Source organism: Amborella trichopoda, chromosome 3, assembly GCF_054954075.1.
Source record: "Amborella trichopoda isolate Santa Cruz 75 chromosome 3, AtrichopodaSantaCruz75HAP2 v2.0, whole genome shotgun sequence".
NCBI lineage: Eukaryota > Viridiplantae > Streptophyta > Magnoliopsida > Amborellales > Amborellaceae > Amborella > Amborella trichopoda.
In genome coordinates this window covers 3,297,131-3,309,541 of record NC_142338.1, presented here as the reverse complement: position 1 = coordinate 3,309,541, position 12,411 = coordinate 3,297,131, and the positions used below count along the sequence as shown (strand labels likewise).

At 40.2% G+C, this 12,411-nt stretch overlaps 1 protein-coding gene across 3 annotated transcripts; it reads left to right on the top strand.

Moving 5' to 3' along the window:
• Positions 1-381: 381 nt before the first annotated feature.
• On the top strand, positions 382-11,518 carry LOC18439799 (Protein kinase superfamily protein). 3 transcript variants are annotated; one of them, XR_016052726.1, is made up of 7 exons: positions 382-1,330; positions 6,489-6,654; positions 6,744-6,794; positions 7,069-7,294; positions 7,665-7,785; positions 9,795-10,531; positions 10,759-11,518. XR_016052726.1 is itself a non-coding variant. In XM_006849957.4 (7 exons), exons 1-7 carry the CDS (start codon positions 867-869, stop codon positions 11,155-11,157), a joined length of 2,121 nt encoding a protein of 706 aa, XP_006850020.1. In that variant the 5' UTR covers positions 382-866; the 3' UTR covers positions 11,158-11,518. The 3 variants fall into 3 exon arrangements, 2 of the variants coding, with proteins under 2 accessions (XP_006850020.1, XP_088719002.1); XM_006849957.4 differs by having other exon boundaries at positions 7,069-7,251; XM_088862876.1 differs by lacking the exons at positions 382-1,330; positions 6,489-6,654; positions 6,744-6,794 and having other exon boundaries at positions 7,093-7,294.
• Positions 11,519-12,411: the final 893 nt, after the last annotated feature.

Sequence of the window (12,411 nt, the reverse complement as noted above, 5' to 3'; positions counted from 1 at the left end):
AAATCTTCATACTCTAAAATCAATTTTCATCATCAACAATAAAATTTGAAATTAAAAAAATACAAATCTTACCGATCTATAAATATTTATTTATTTTTTTAAAATAGACAATCTAAATAAATTATTATAATATACCCTAGAATTTTTTTTTTTTGGAAAACCATTATGTTCAAGCGGAGTGATGTAAAGATTTGCTTAGAATTGCAATTTTCGGTGAATTATGAGGTGAGGCTTTAGTTGTTTTAATAGGGCTGCAGCCCTATCAAACCATTTTCGGTAACCAAATCATGTTGAGTCCTTTCTTGGTTTTTCTATGCTCTCCATTGCATGGCGTCTCTGCAATAAAGGGTTTAAATGCTCATAACCCATGTTCGATTGTCTCAGGCCTCTTTGATCTAATCCTTAGATCTGCATCTATTGAAAACCTTCGTATTTCCGGATCTATAGCTCCAAGACTTTGGCTTTGGAGAGTTTGGAGATCTGCATATTGATGCTATCTGGTTTTTCTTTCTTTCGAGATCTGTAGCTTAACACAACCATTTTTCTACGATTTTGGGAGATCTGGAGCTGAAAACATCTGGTTTTCTTGGGTTTCGATTATGTGTAGCTGAAAGCTTCTAGTTTCTAAGATCTAAATCCTTGCACCTGAAGCTTGCTTTTTTATCTAAGGTTTCCATATCCAACAGTGGAAAACTCCTGGTTTCTTTAGGGTTCCAAGGATCTCTCCTGAAAACCTCTGTAATTTCAAAAAGTGCTCTGTTTTCCAAGGGTTTCCGCTTTCACAACTGAAAACCTTTGTTTTTATTGTGATTCAAGGTCTAGTATTAGCAAACCCTGGTTTTTCTAGGTTTTGCTGATATTTCAGGATGTGGAGATTGAAGCAATTCATGCCAAAAGAACCTTTGGGTCTGGAGGGTCGAAGCATTGATATTGGGAACCTGAAGGTCCAGGTTCGGAACACCATTGCTGAAGGTGGATTCTCGAGTGTTTACCTTGTTCGAGATGTTGGCCCTTCAGGAAAGCAGTTCGCCATGAAACACATCTTCTGCAACGATGAAGAGACTCTCGATCTGGTAAAGAAGGAGTTCTCTGTGATGAAATCGCTAAAGGGTCACCCAAATGTTGTGGCTTTGCAGGCCCATACAATCTTAGACATGGGGCGCACAAAGGAGGCATTTTTGGTGATGGAATTTTGCGAGAAATCATTGGTCACTGTTTTGGAGAACAGGGGTGCTGCCTATTTTGAAGAGAAGCAGATCCTACTGATATTTAGGGATGTCTGCAATGCCGTATTTGCAATGCACTGCCAAAACCCAGCTATTGCTCATAGGTAATTGTTTCTGATGCTGGGTGTTTGAATTATGTGCGAGATATTGAGTTTATTTTTTACAGGATAACTTTTGTGAATCAAGATATTTGTAATTAGTCAAATATAAAGTTACATTTGCCACTGCCAGAAGTATTGGATGAATGTTTAAACAAGAAAAAAACCAATTTTTGGACCATATTCATGCTAGAACTGGAAAGAAAACCGATAAGAAACTATTATGGAGTATGAATCTATGTCTGAGACAAAGATCCATAATTTAATAAATAAAAATGTTTCCATGGAAAATGGTAAAAATTGGAATATATTTGCTCAAGAAGTTGCAAACAGTATAAACTCTACATATACATGGTACAACAGAACAGATGTAGGATAGGATGCATGTGCATCTGGAGAAGGTTTCAAAGGACTAGGATCCATACCACCAAAGGTGGTGTTGCTCTTCATAGCCCTCTCTTTGGGATTATTTAGGGAGGCCACATCAGAATTGAGCTTCAAGGATGTCCCTTTGGAAGTTTATGCCACTAAACCTTGGGCTTGCATCATGATTCTACTATGGTCATGTGAGTCTTTATTGATTAGAGCCCATGAAATGATGAAGGCCTCATATGTTCTCATAGCATCTCACCTCTAGAATATGCACCTTGAGTATTCTTGCATCCCCTTCACAATCCCATAACATGGCCAGCAGTCAATTCTTTCAAAATGTGCTTCCTGTTGGGATGCCTTTGTCAAATGGGTGTTAACTTTCCCAAGGGCATCACAAGCACCAGAGAATTCTCGGATTAACATGTCTCATGTTTCTCACAAAAGCACTGGAAAAGGTAGTCAATTATTTTTCCAACTTCCTTACACGATTTCTGGAAAGTTAGAAACTGAAGGCTATGGTGCTGGAGATGGTCTTTTGGAAATCCCTTTTCAGGTATAGCCAGTGAGCCAAAAGTGACGCTTTGGAGGGGTTTGACACCCTACAAGATGTTTGGTGGTGTTCATAAGTTCCCACATTGAGGCAATGGCAAACAGTTGACGGAAAAGAACCCTTGCACTATCGTACATGTTGATCCTCTTACCGTGATGGATGCCTCCTTGCCTATCCCCAACAAGCTACCCAACTTGACATTTGACAACTTATTTTTCCCTTAGGTCTCTCTGATTCCATGGACACACCACACTGATCAACCTCATATTTCTATAAAATTTAAGAGAAGAGACAATACCATCACCCAGCTAATAGTGGATGGTGCTGTCCTTGACCAACCCCCCTTGATGGAGAAAGCCATCATTGACTTATTCACACAACTCTTCAAATTCCCTACCAAACCATCGCCAAAAATGGTTGTTCTCTCCCTCCTGTCCATCTCTCCATACAAAGCCCTCTGGCTGGAACGTCCTTTCTCCGAAGACGAAATCCTCAAAGCCATCTCAAAGCTTGGACCGGATCGAGCCCAGGACCCAATGGATTTCCCATAGGACTTTCCAAAATTACCCTATGGATTCCCCATAGGACTTTCCAAAATTGCCCAATGGATTCCCCATAGCCCTTTCCAAAAAAAGTTGGGAACCCCTTCGACCTAACATACTCTCATTATTTGAGGAGTTCTATGAGAGAGGGGTTATTAACAAAGGAATGAATGCCACCTTCATTGATATTATCCCCAAAGTGGAAGGGGCAGAAGAACTTAGGGACATCATACCGATAAGCCTAATCAACAGTTCCTACAAAATTTTGGCCAAGGTCTTGGCCTCCAGACTCTAAGAGGTGCTAGGTGTATCCCCCTGCCCCCCATCAAGGGGCATTTGAGAAAGACTGCCAAACCCTAGATGGAGCCCCCGTTGCACATGAGTGTATGCACTCTAGAACCAAATCCAAAACCCCATAAAATTCAAGAAGGAAATGGCCTGCAATCACGTTGACTGGGTGGTCCTGGATCAAACTCTCCACCGCATGGGCGTTGGTAGTCGTTGGTGAAATTGGATTCGGGGTTGCATCTCCAACCCCTTTTTTTCCTTCCTCACCAATGGAATCCCAAAGGGCTTCTTCCCCTCCTCTAGGGGCCTTTGTCAAGGGGAACCCCGGTCTCCCTTTCTCTTCACCATTGTGGCTGAGGCGTGTAGTAGGTTTGTGGCCAGAATGTACCAGCATGGCCTCTTGAAGGGCTTCAAAATTAGCAATGGAGGCCCCTGTGATCTCACAGTTGCAATACTTTGATGACACCCTACTCTTCTATGGGGCCTCCGAGCAGCAGGTCGATTCACTCCTCTTCCTCAAGTGCTTTGAGTTAGCCACTGGTTTTAGGGTGAACATGGCCAAATCGAAAATGATAGGCATTGCCCTTGAACCACAAGCCACCTAGAATCTAGCTGACATGTGGGGCCGTGCAGTTTACACCCTACCGTCTACCTACTTGGGCCTCCCTCTTTGCCATGTTAAGTCTAAACTTAGGCAATGGGAGCACTTTGACTGCAAATTAGCCACCCGGAAAGGGAGATCCTATCCCCAGCAGGTAGTGTAACCCTCATTAAGCCCACCCTGTCCAATGTCCCTCTTCCACATGCCCGGCCCCCGTTGCCTCTCACCTCAAACTACTTATGCTCAACTTTATGTGGTTTGGGTTCCACACTCTCAAACATAACAACTTGGCCTTGTTGGGCGAATGGTGGTGGCGTTTGACTACCCAGGAGGGTCATCTGTGGCAAACTGTGCTGTGCCACAAATAAAGTCTACTCTAACCCCTCTAGTTGCCCCACAACACGGCCTTCAACTCACCCTCAAGAGCTTGGAGATCATTTATGCACTGCTTACACCCATTTAATGCCAACATTCATTTCCGTGTGAGGGCAAGCAGAATTAGCTTATGGTTTGACCTTTAGACAGGATATACCCCCGGAAGATTTCTTTCGTAATCTCTTCTACCCGGCCAAAGACACCAACACCTCGGTTGCAGTTCTTCTTCGACTCATAGGCATCACTCGTTCCTGGAATCCAAACTTTAATCACATCTCCGCGACAGAGAGGTCACTGCCTTCCTTGAACTCTCTCCCCATGGTGACGACAAAATCATAGGGTCCTTGACTGTGGATGGTACATTCCCAGTATTCGTGATTCTACCATAAACTCCCCCCCCCCCTCCATTGTTGCCAAAGCTTGGCGTTGCTTCATCCCTCCCAAAATCCAGGTCTTCAATTGGATCGGCCTTGTCAGAGCAGGTCTTGACAGTCGACCAACTACAAAAACGGGGTAAGATCATTCCTAACCACTGCATGATATGCACTTTTGATGAAGAAACAAACTCTCACCTCTTCATCCACTGCAGCTTAGCCACCAAATTGTTGAAAGACCTACTCCTACTATTTAACTGATCCTGGGTTACCTTGCTCTGGAAGGCCTCAATAGCGGCTACTTTGTGGGCCATTTGGATATAGTGTAACAATTGCATCTTCCGAGGCCGCATTACCCCTTTCAATGCCTTGAGGGACAGCATCAAGTCCATGGTAAATTTTTGGACCTCGAACCATTGCTGCTTCAACACTTATCAGCCTCGGGCTTCCACCTTAATTGGCAGTCACTCTTCTCTCTCAGGCCAACTGCCATCCCTCGAGCATCCCTTTGGCGACCCCTGGAACTAGGCAAAACCAAACTTAAATTCGACGGATGCTCGCTTGGCAACCCAGGACCGGCTGGCCTTGGAGGCATCTTTAGAAAGCACGATGGCCTCTCCTTTTTCTCATTCGCCAAAACACATCAGCCGAGCTGACTCCACTACGGCAGAAGCTCTCACCCTCCTGGAAGGTCTAAAAAATTTTAATCCTCATTGAAGCACTGAACTGGTCGTGGAAGGAGTCTCTAGAAACATCATCTTGTGGGCCTTGGGGGATGCCATACCCCCTTGGAGACCCGCTCATTTTGAGGAAATCTTTTACCTATGCGGGCATATTCACGTCTCATGGATGCATACTTGGCGAGAGTCGAACCACGCAGCTGAGGCTCTCGCTAGGGAAGGAGCTGCTATGGCAGGAGCTTAGAGTTCTCCGGTTTTTGGGTTCTTGGTCTTAATTTCTGTAATCAATTTGATGCACATAATTTTTTGATTCCTACCACTCCCGACTTGTGGGCAGCCTATTTTTTGACAGCTTGTACAACCTTACTTTATACAATATAAAAGTGGACACTTTAAAAAAAAGCATATGGCATAAGATAAGATTCTCAATAAATTTCAACTAGTAAATCTTTATTATCTAAATAATGAGGAAATTCTTTTCCAATAAACCAGATGATGAATAGATTAATCATTGTAGTTATATATTAAAAAGATTAACTTAGTAGCCGTATAGCTAAAATCAATGATGAAGGAGTTCATAATAGTATAGCTTACAGAATTAGCGAGAAACCTCTTCTTTGTATATTGGTAAATGGTAACAATTTAACACAAACTTTTAAGTGCCTTCTTAAATTGATCATTAGTTCTGCCTTCTGAGTTTAATGTTTGCATATTTTGAACATAAGTAGTGATTTTGGAATGGTGGGATTTGGGAGATACATATGAAGGACATGCATGACAGTGCATTGTCATTGTGGGTCTAGCACAGGATCGGCTTTTGACGCATGGATCGTTTTCCGTTTTAGACTGCTAAATGTAGGTGTAAATTGTGGATGTTCAATGCGTTAACCATAATTAATCACCAATTTTTTATGCTGAGCCTATAAATATCCAAATTGCTTCAGATCAACAGTTAGGTGAACCATTTAAATTGGATTTTTTTAATTGGTTATTAAATCAATTAATGGATTCACTTTGTGATTACGTTCAATGTATTCCTCTCCAGTGATAATAAGAAAGAAATATACAGGTACACTTTCAAGTTTCAAATTTTTGGAATATTTGGATTTTGGAACTAGTGATTGCTATTGAATTACTGATATCCAGGCTTCTAGTAATGGGAGATGGAATCACCATATTTATTATTAGAAAAAGAATCGCTGGTTTCAATTGAAAATACCAGACAATCATCCAAAAAAGTTCCAGTTAAGTGTTTCACATGCATTTTAACCTTGTCGATGTGTAACATCATTTGAGTGCGTATTTTTTATATTTGTAGACTAGTTTCTCTTGATTTCTAAGTACACGTGTCTTGCTTTCTTATGCTTCAAAACTTTGTTTAGGGATTTGAAAGCTGAGAACGTCTTGTTGAGTGCTGATGGAACCTGGAAACTGTGTGATTTCGGTAGCGCTTCAACCAATCATAAACGATTTGAGAGACCTGAGGAGATGGGTATTGAAGAAGACAACATACGGAAGCATACTACCCCAGCATACAGAGCGCCTGAGGTTCATTCAAGAACTTCAGTTTTTCCCTTGCTTTGATAGACGGTGAAGGAACTGTTTACTTATCTTTTGTAGTTTTTCATTCTTCCTAGATGTGGGATCTGTTCAGAAGAGAAGTTATCAATGAGAAGGTTGACATCTGGGTATGTCACTGCTATGTCATTTTATTGTCTTTTTTAGACATTTCTTGCTGAAGCTTGATATTTTAATTTCTGAGTATTACTAGTATTATTTTTATCTGACTTGCAACCACGTAAAGATCACCAGACTTGCATATATGTGTTACACATATCTACCTTTGATAAGAGAGATTCATAGAAACTTCTATTTTGAAAGGAACAAAGTACATTATGAGTGAACAAAAAATACATTCATCTCTTTATCTCTGAATACAAATCTCCATCGAATTGTATGCAGGCTCTTGGATGCCTTCTGTACAGAATCTGTTATCTCAAGTCCGCGTTTGATGGTGAATCAAAGCTACAAATTCTGAATGGGAATTATCGTATCCCAGAGCTGCCAAAGTATAGTTCAGCCATAACTGGCTTGATCAAGGACATGCTTCAAGCCTCTCCAGATACAAGACCAGATATCATGCAGGCAAGGGCTTTGCTTGATTGGCCATTCATCTCACTCAGACTAGGTTAGTCCTAGATGTTTTGTCCCTAAGACAGTCTTAGAGTGCCTGTTCTAGTGAGAACTGGAAACCCAGGAGACTAGTTGTTTATGGGAAATTATACTATATACTACTTTCCAATGGATTGCATAAAAGTCATGACCATTCAATGGAATAATGGATGGTGATGGAGAGAGAGAGAGTGTCAACCCACTATTGGGGTCATGTCCTGTTCTGGTGGATCCCAATTCCATCACCATCCCTCATTTCACCAACCCAATGGACTATGTTTTCCCAGTCTCCATCGATGATTAGTATAATATCCCTTATTTCTATATCTCTGAGACTTGGTATATTTGCAACGATCTTGATGGGAACATATTGGATGCTGTGACAGGTTTGGTCACATGTTAACGAACAACTGCCAGTGGAATTGCAAAAGCAGGCACCAGAGAAGCCAGCATCAATGGCAGCATCTGAGGCACACATGTCATCTGTCAACGGCCAAAAGAAAGAAGGTATAATGGGATCAAAAAACTACTAAATAATGGGCAATACCTTTTATTTATAGCCCTGGAAGGTCTGGTCATCTCTCCAGTGCCTTTGATGTAACTATCATCCACCTAGTAACTTAAAAGAAGTGATAAATAAATGAAAAGAAATAGTCCATAGATGTGTACCTGTATGTTCATTATCAAAAAGAAGAAGAAAAGAAATAATCCATCATTTAGTTCTTTCTAGATTAAATGGTGAAAAGAAATAGTCCATAGATGTGTACCTGTGTGTTCATTATCAAAAAGAAGAAGAAAAGAAATAATACGTCATTTGGTTCTTTCTATAGTAAATGTGTGCCTGTTTGATTTTGTGAAATTCTAATTACTTCTTTATTTTTTATTTCTTGATCAATGTGGCCTCCTCCATGAATGACATGGTAATTTGTTGGGAATGGGAAAATATAAAACATCACAATATTGCCGAGTGTATTTTAAGGGAAGTTATTCTACTGGTGTATGGTTTCTTCTACACCAGGAGGGCATCCACTGTTTGTTCCCAATGACGTATGATGGAGATTTAGCTCATGTCGAGAAGCATATAGCTGTGTGGGGGAAGCGTCCATCTCCATTATCATCATCGGGAACTCCGACTGGATTTTCCCATTTTGTTCCATATACCAAAATGCCAGTTGTGTACAGTATGTGTTTCATATAATTTTCCAGTACATGTTTCATATAATTTTGGGAAAATTAGTTATCACCCCCTTGTCATACTTTCTTTAAACCACATCACTTACTCCAATGGCTTTTTATTTTTGCATTGGCCACCCCAATTAAGAAGGTAGCCTTTCTAAGATGAAAATACCAGTCGTGTATTAAAATAGTTTCCATTTAAACGTGAAATTTGAAATTTTAGAGAGAAAAACTATCTTAAAAGTTCTTGAGAGAAAAACTACCTCAATTTCAAACTTCTTAGAGATGAATTATCTCAAAATTTTTAGAAACCATCGCAAATTTTAATTTTTAGTGAGGAACCATCTCAAAGTTTTTGGAGGGAGAACTATTATTTAAAGCTGGTCAATAAATGAATAACTTGAAATTTGATATAATTTCTCTCTCTAAAACTTGAAATTTAAAATAGTTTCTCTCTCTAAACTTAAAAATTGAGATAGTTTCTCTGTAAAAATTTGACATTTAAGATAATTTCTTTAGCAAAGTCTAAACATTTTGAGATAGTTTCAAAAAAAACACATTCAAGAAAAAAAAACATTTTGAGATAGTTTCAAAAAACACATTTAAAAAAAAACATTTTAAGATAGTTTCTCTTTCGAAAATTTCAAGTTTTTAAGAGAGAAACTATCCTAAGTACAAGGGGTATTTTTGTCTTGAAAAAAAGCCACGTTTTTTTTTTTTTTTTTTTTTTTGCAACTGCACATTTTGGGGTGGACGTAAAAATAAAAATTGTTGGGGTTAGTGGTGTGGTTTAGAAAGTATTCAGGTGGGGCATGCTCAGAAAGTGTGGTCAAGGAGGATAACTATTAATTTTCCTACAATTTAATATACTAGTTATTTTCAGACCTTGGGCTGTATTTTGGCCTTCAAAAAGTTACAACAGTCTTATTATACTTTTGGAAATGCACTATGGGCCAGTTTGGATGGACCCTTAAGGTCATGAATTCCACTATTTTAACATACTATTGTGGGAAGTATTCCATCATTCTTGTTTTAAACTCCGTTTTAAGAAGCACTGGAAATAGTGGTCAAATCCAACTAGCCTCTGCAACCAAAGGAAAAATGGTTATGCTTTCACGCCTACATGGCCACCTAAAATTGCCCTATATTGCTTTTGGTATTGCACTTTACTGTGAAAGTTTACCACAGCGTGGTATTGGAGATTAACTGTGGTAACTGTAGTCAGATGAATGAATGTTTTGACATGGAGAACTGTGCTCTATCTCCACCATGCAGGCTGTGTTTTCTACACTCTTTCCCATTCTCCGCATGATTAGAACTGGTTTCAAACTGTTTTGTAGGTGTTAGCCCCCATTCAAGGAGGACTCATGTTATGCCTAGAAGGACTGCTCCTTCTCCACCCACACCTAAAGAACAAAACCATCGTTCCCCTTCCGTTCAAGTAGCCTCACAAGGCAGTGGAAGCTCGTTGGGTGCATTTTGGATGTCCCACCATGCCCAAACTGCTGCAGTTTCAGAGGATAAAGGCCCTGTATTTGATGAAGAATCCAAGCCCGAAACCTTTTCAAAACATAGCCCACCAAAAGATCATCAAAGACCAGGGCTTCATCTCAAGAGGAGTGGGCAAAACGTCATCAAGAGATTTGACGATGGCCCTTCAGAGGATTTTGAGATTAGGTTTTACTCGGAAGAAGCAGGCCCTGGCTCTTCTGAAAATTTGAGTAATACTACTGTGAAGTCATCGAACAATGAGGCTTCTGGGCTTTACAAGAATGAAGCTTTTGGTTCTTTTGTTACTGACTTTGATGGTCATAATGTTAAAGAGGATTCATCTTTGCAAGGGGAAGTGGAGAGGTTGAGGGAGCAGTTGAAGCAGGTTGTTGCAGAGAAGGCAGAGGTAGCATCAAAGTATGAGAAGCTCACAGCCATTTGCAGGTCTCAGAGACAGGAGATTCAAGAACTAAAACAAGCTATTGCAGCAGGGTCGAATAGAGATAATTCGAAAGTGGGTGCTAGCTCTCAGTCTCAGGCCCAGCAGAGCCATAAATCACCTGGAAGTTGGCAATCTGGTGCTCAGGTATGCAATGTTCTTTACTTGGAAGATTGGATTATCAATTAGCTGTCATTTGTAGTTGGCGGGGTTGGGGGTAGGTGGGCTGTGTTGAAGGTGATGACATTTTCTTTATTGTTCTTGAAATGTGATTCTCTGTCTGTCTCTCTCTCTGTGTGCGCGATTATCTGTGTGTGTGGAATCTCAGCACTGAACGCATTTGTCACTTTTTTTCTGGTTTTCCTTGACTGTAGAGGGATAAGATAGAAGGATCCATATGGGAACTCCAAGAAGGCATGCAGACGAACAATACCTCAAACATTTCCCCTGATTCAAAGCCATGGCAAGCTTTTACAGACACACCAGCAAAGATACAGCCTCCCCCATCTAAGAACAGCAACCCAAAGCAAACATCAACCAGGCCAACAAATGGCCACCAAACCAAGCAAACAGCGAGCTTGTACTCATCAGCTGATGCTTGGGGCTTTGGCCAAGATGGTTTCGTAGCAGCAAACAAGGATGGCCCTCATATAACCAAGACTTCAACCCAGGCCAGTATTTCTCAACGATTTGCGCCTCCAAATCCTCATATCGCTCAACCGAAAAGTATGGATGATAGCCGGACTCAGCCAGCCGGGTGGGCTGGCTTTTGAGCTTTAGTTATATTTGAAATTAAAGCAATGGGTCCAAGAGTGGAAGACCCATTTCACCAGATGATTATTTACTGCAAACTTTACAAGTTTTGAGGCTTCGTCTCAGGCTTTGGTTTTGTGACATTTTATGTAGAATTTGCGTATAAATTTTTGTTGTCATTGGGTTTTCCATTCTCTTTTTTGGTGTGGGTTTGAGAGAGAGAGGGAGAGTTGGTGATGAGGGTTTGACTTTTCTATGAAAAAGTTCTCTCTAGTTTTGGTTTGGAGCATTTTGAGGGGTGAGAAATTGTATAGTTGATGTGACTGGGGGGTGGATGGTTGCTTCAATGCCTTACTAATAAAATGATAAAGATTGGTAGAAGAGGCTCTTTCTCATTCTGTCTCTCTCTCGATAATAAATTTGTGCAAATGATTAACATCTCTACATATCTTAAATACGAAAAGGAAAATGGTTTGATAAGACTGCAGCCCGATCAAAAGAAGTAAATCCTCACCTCATAACTCAGCGAAAATTGCAAGTCGAGCACCGTAAACCTTACATTGATCATCTCCACTTGTACATTAAGGTTGTGAAAAAAATTAAGATTGCAAGCTCTAAAAATAGTATATGTTAAAACAAATTATTTAGATTGTCCATTTTGCCTTAAAAATAATTGTTCACATATATGCCAGATCTGTACTATTGTTTGAGTTTCAAATTTTATTATCAGTATTGGAAATTGAGATTTTTGTCGTCGAAAGTACTTTATGGGTAAAGATTTGTTATGAGGCTTTATTTTGTTTTTATAAAGCCTACGCCTTATAGAAACCTCATCCATAAGGCTGAACCCAGAAGTTCGACTCCCTTTGCTGAATCTTATCGCTTCCCCCATCACTTTGCTTATGTGTGTTTGATACTAGGAATTGCTCAAAACGGATTGGGATCAAGAGGTGGGCGATTTAGGTTGGAGAAGCATCAGAATTTACCGACTTCTCTTGGTTCTATATTTTTATTTTTTTGAGACCATATGCCCAAATTCAGGTGATCCAAATGGGAAGCAACAACCTGATTTGGATTTTTGGGTGACCAAGTTTCGTACCGGTTTCTACTTTTGGTCCGAGGAGGTTACAATCAATCATGGCCATAAAATGTGAAATCTAACTGCTTGGGATGTCACAAGGATTGATAAATTTTCTTTTAGACTTTCGCTTTACGGTATGGGATGCCATGAATTGCCTTATTTGGCCATGGTTGACTTCGACCTTGTATTGATG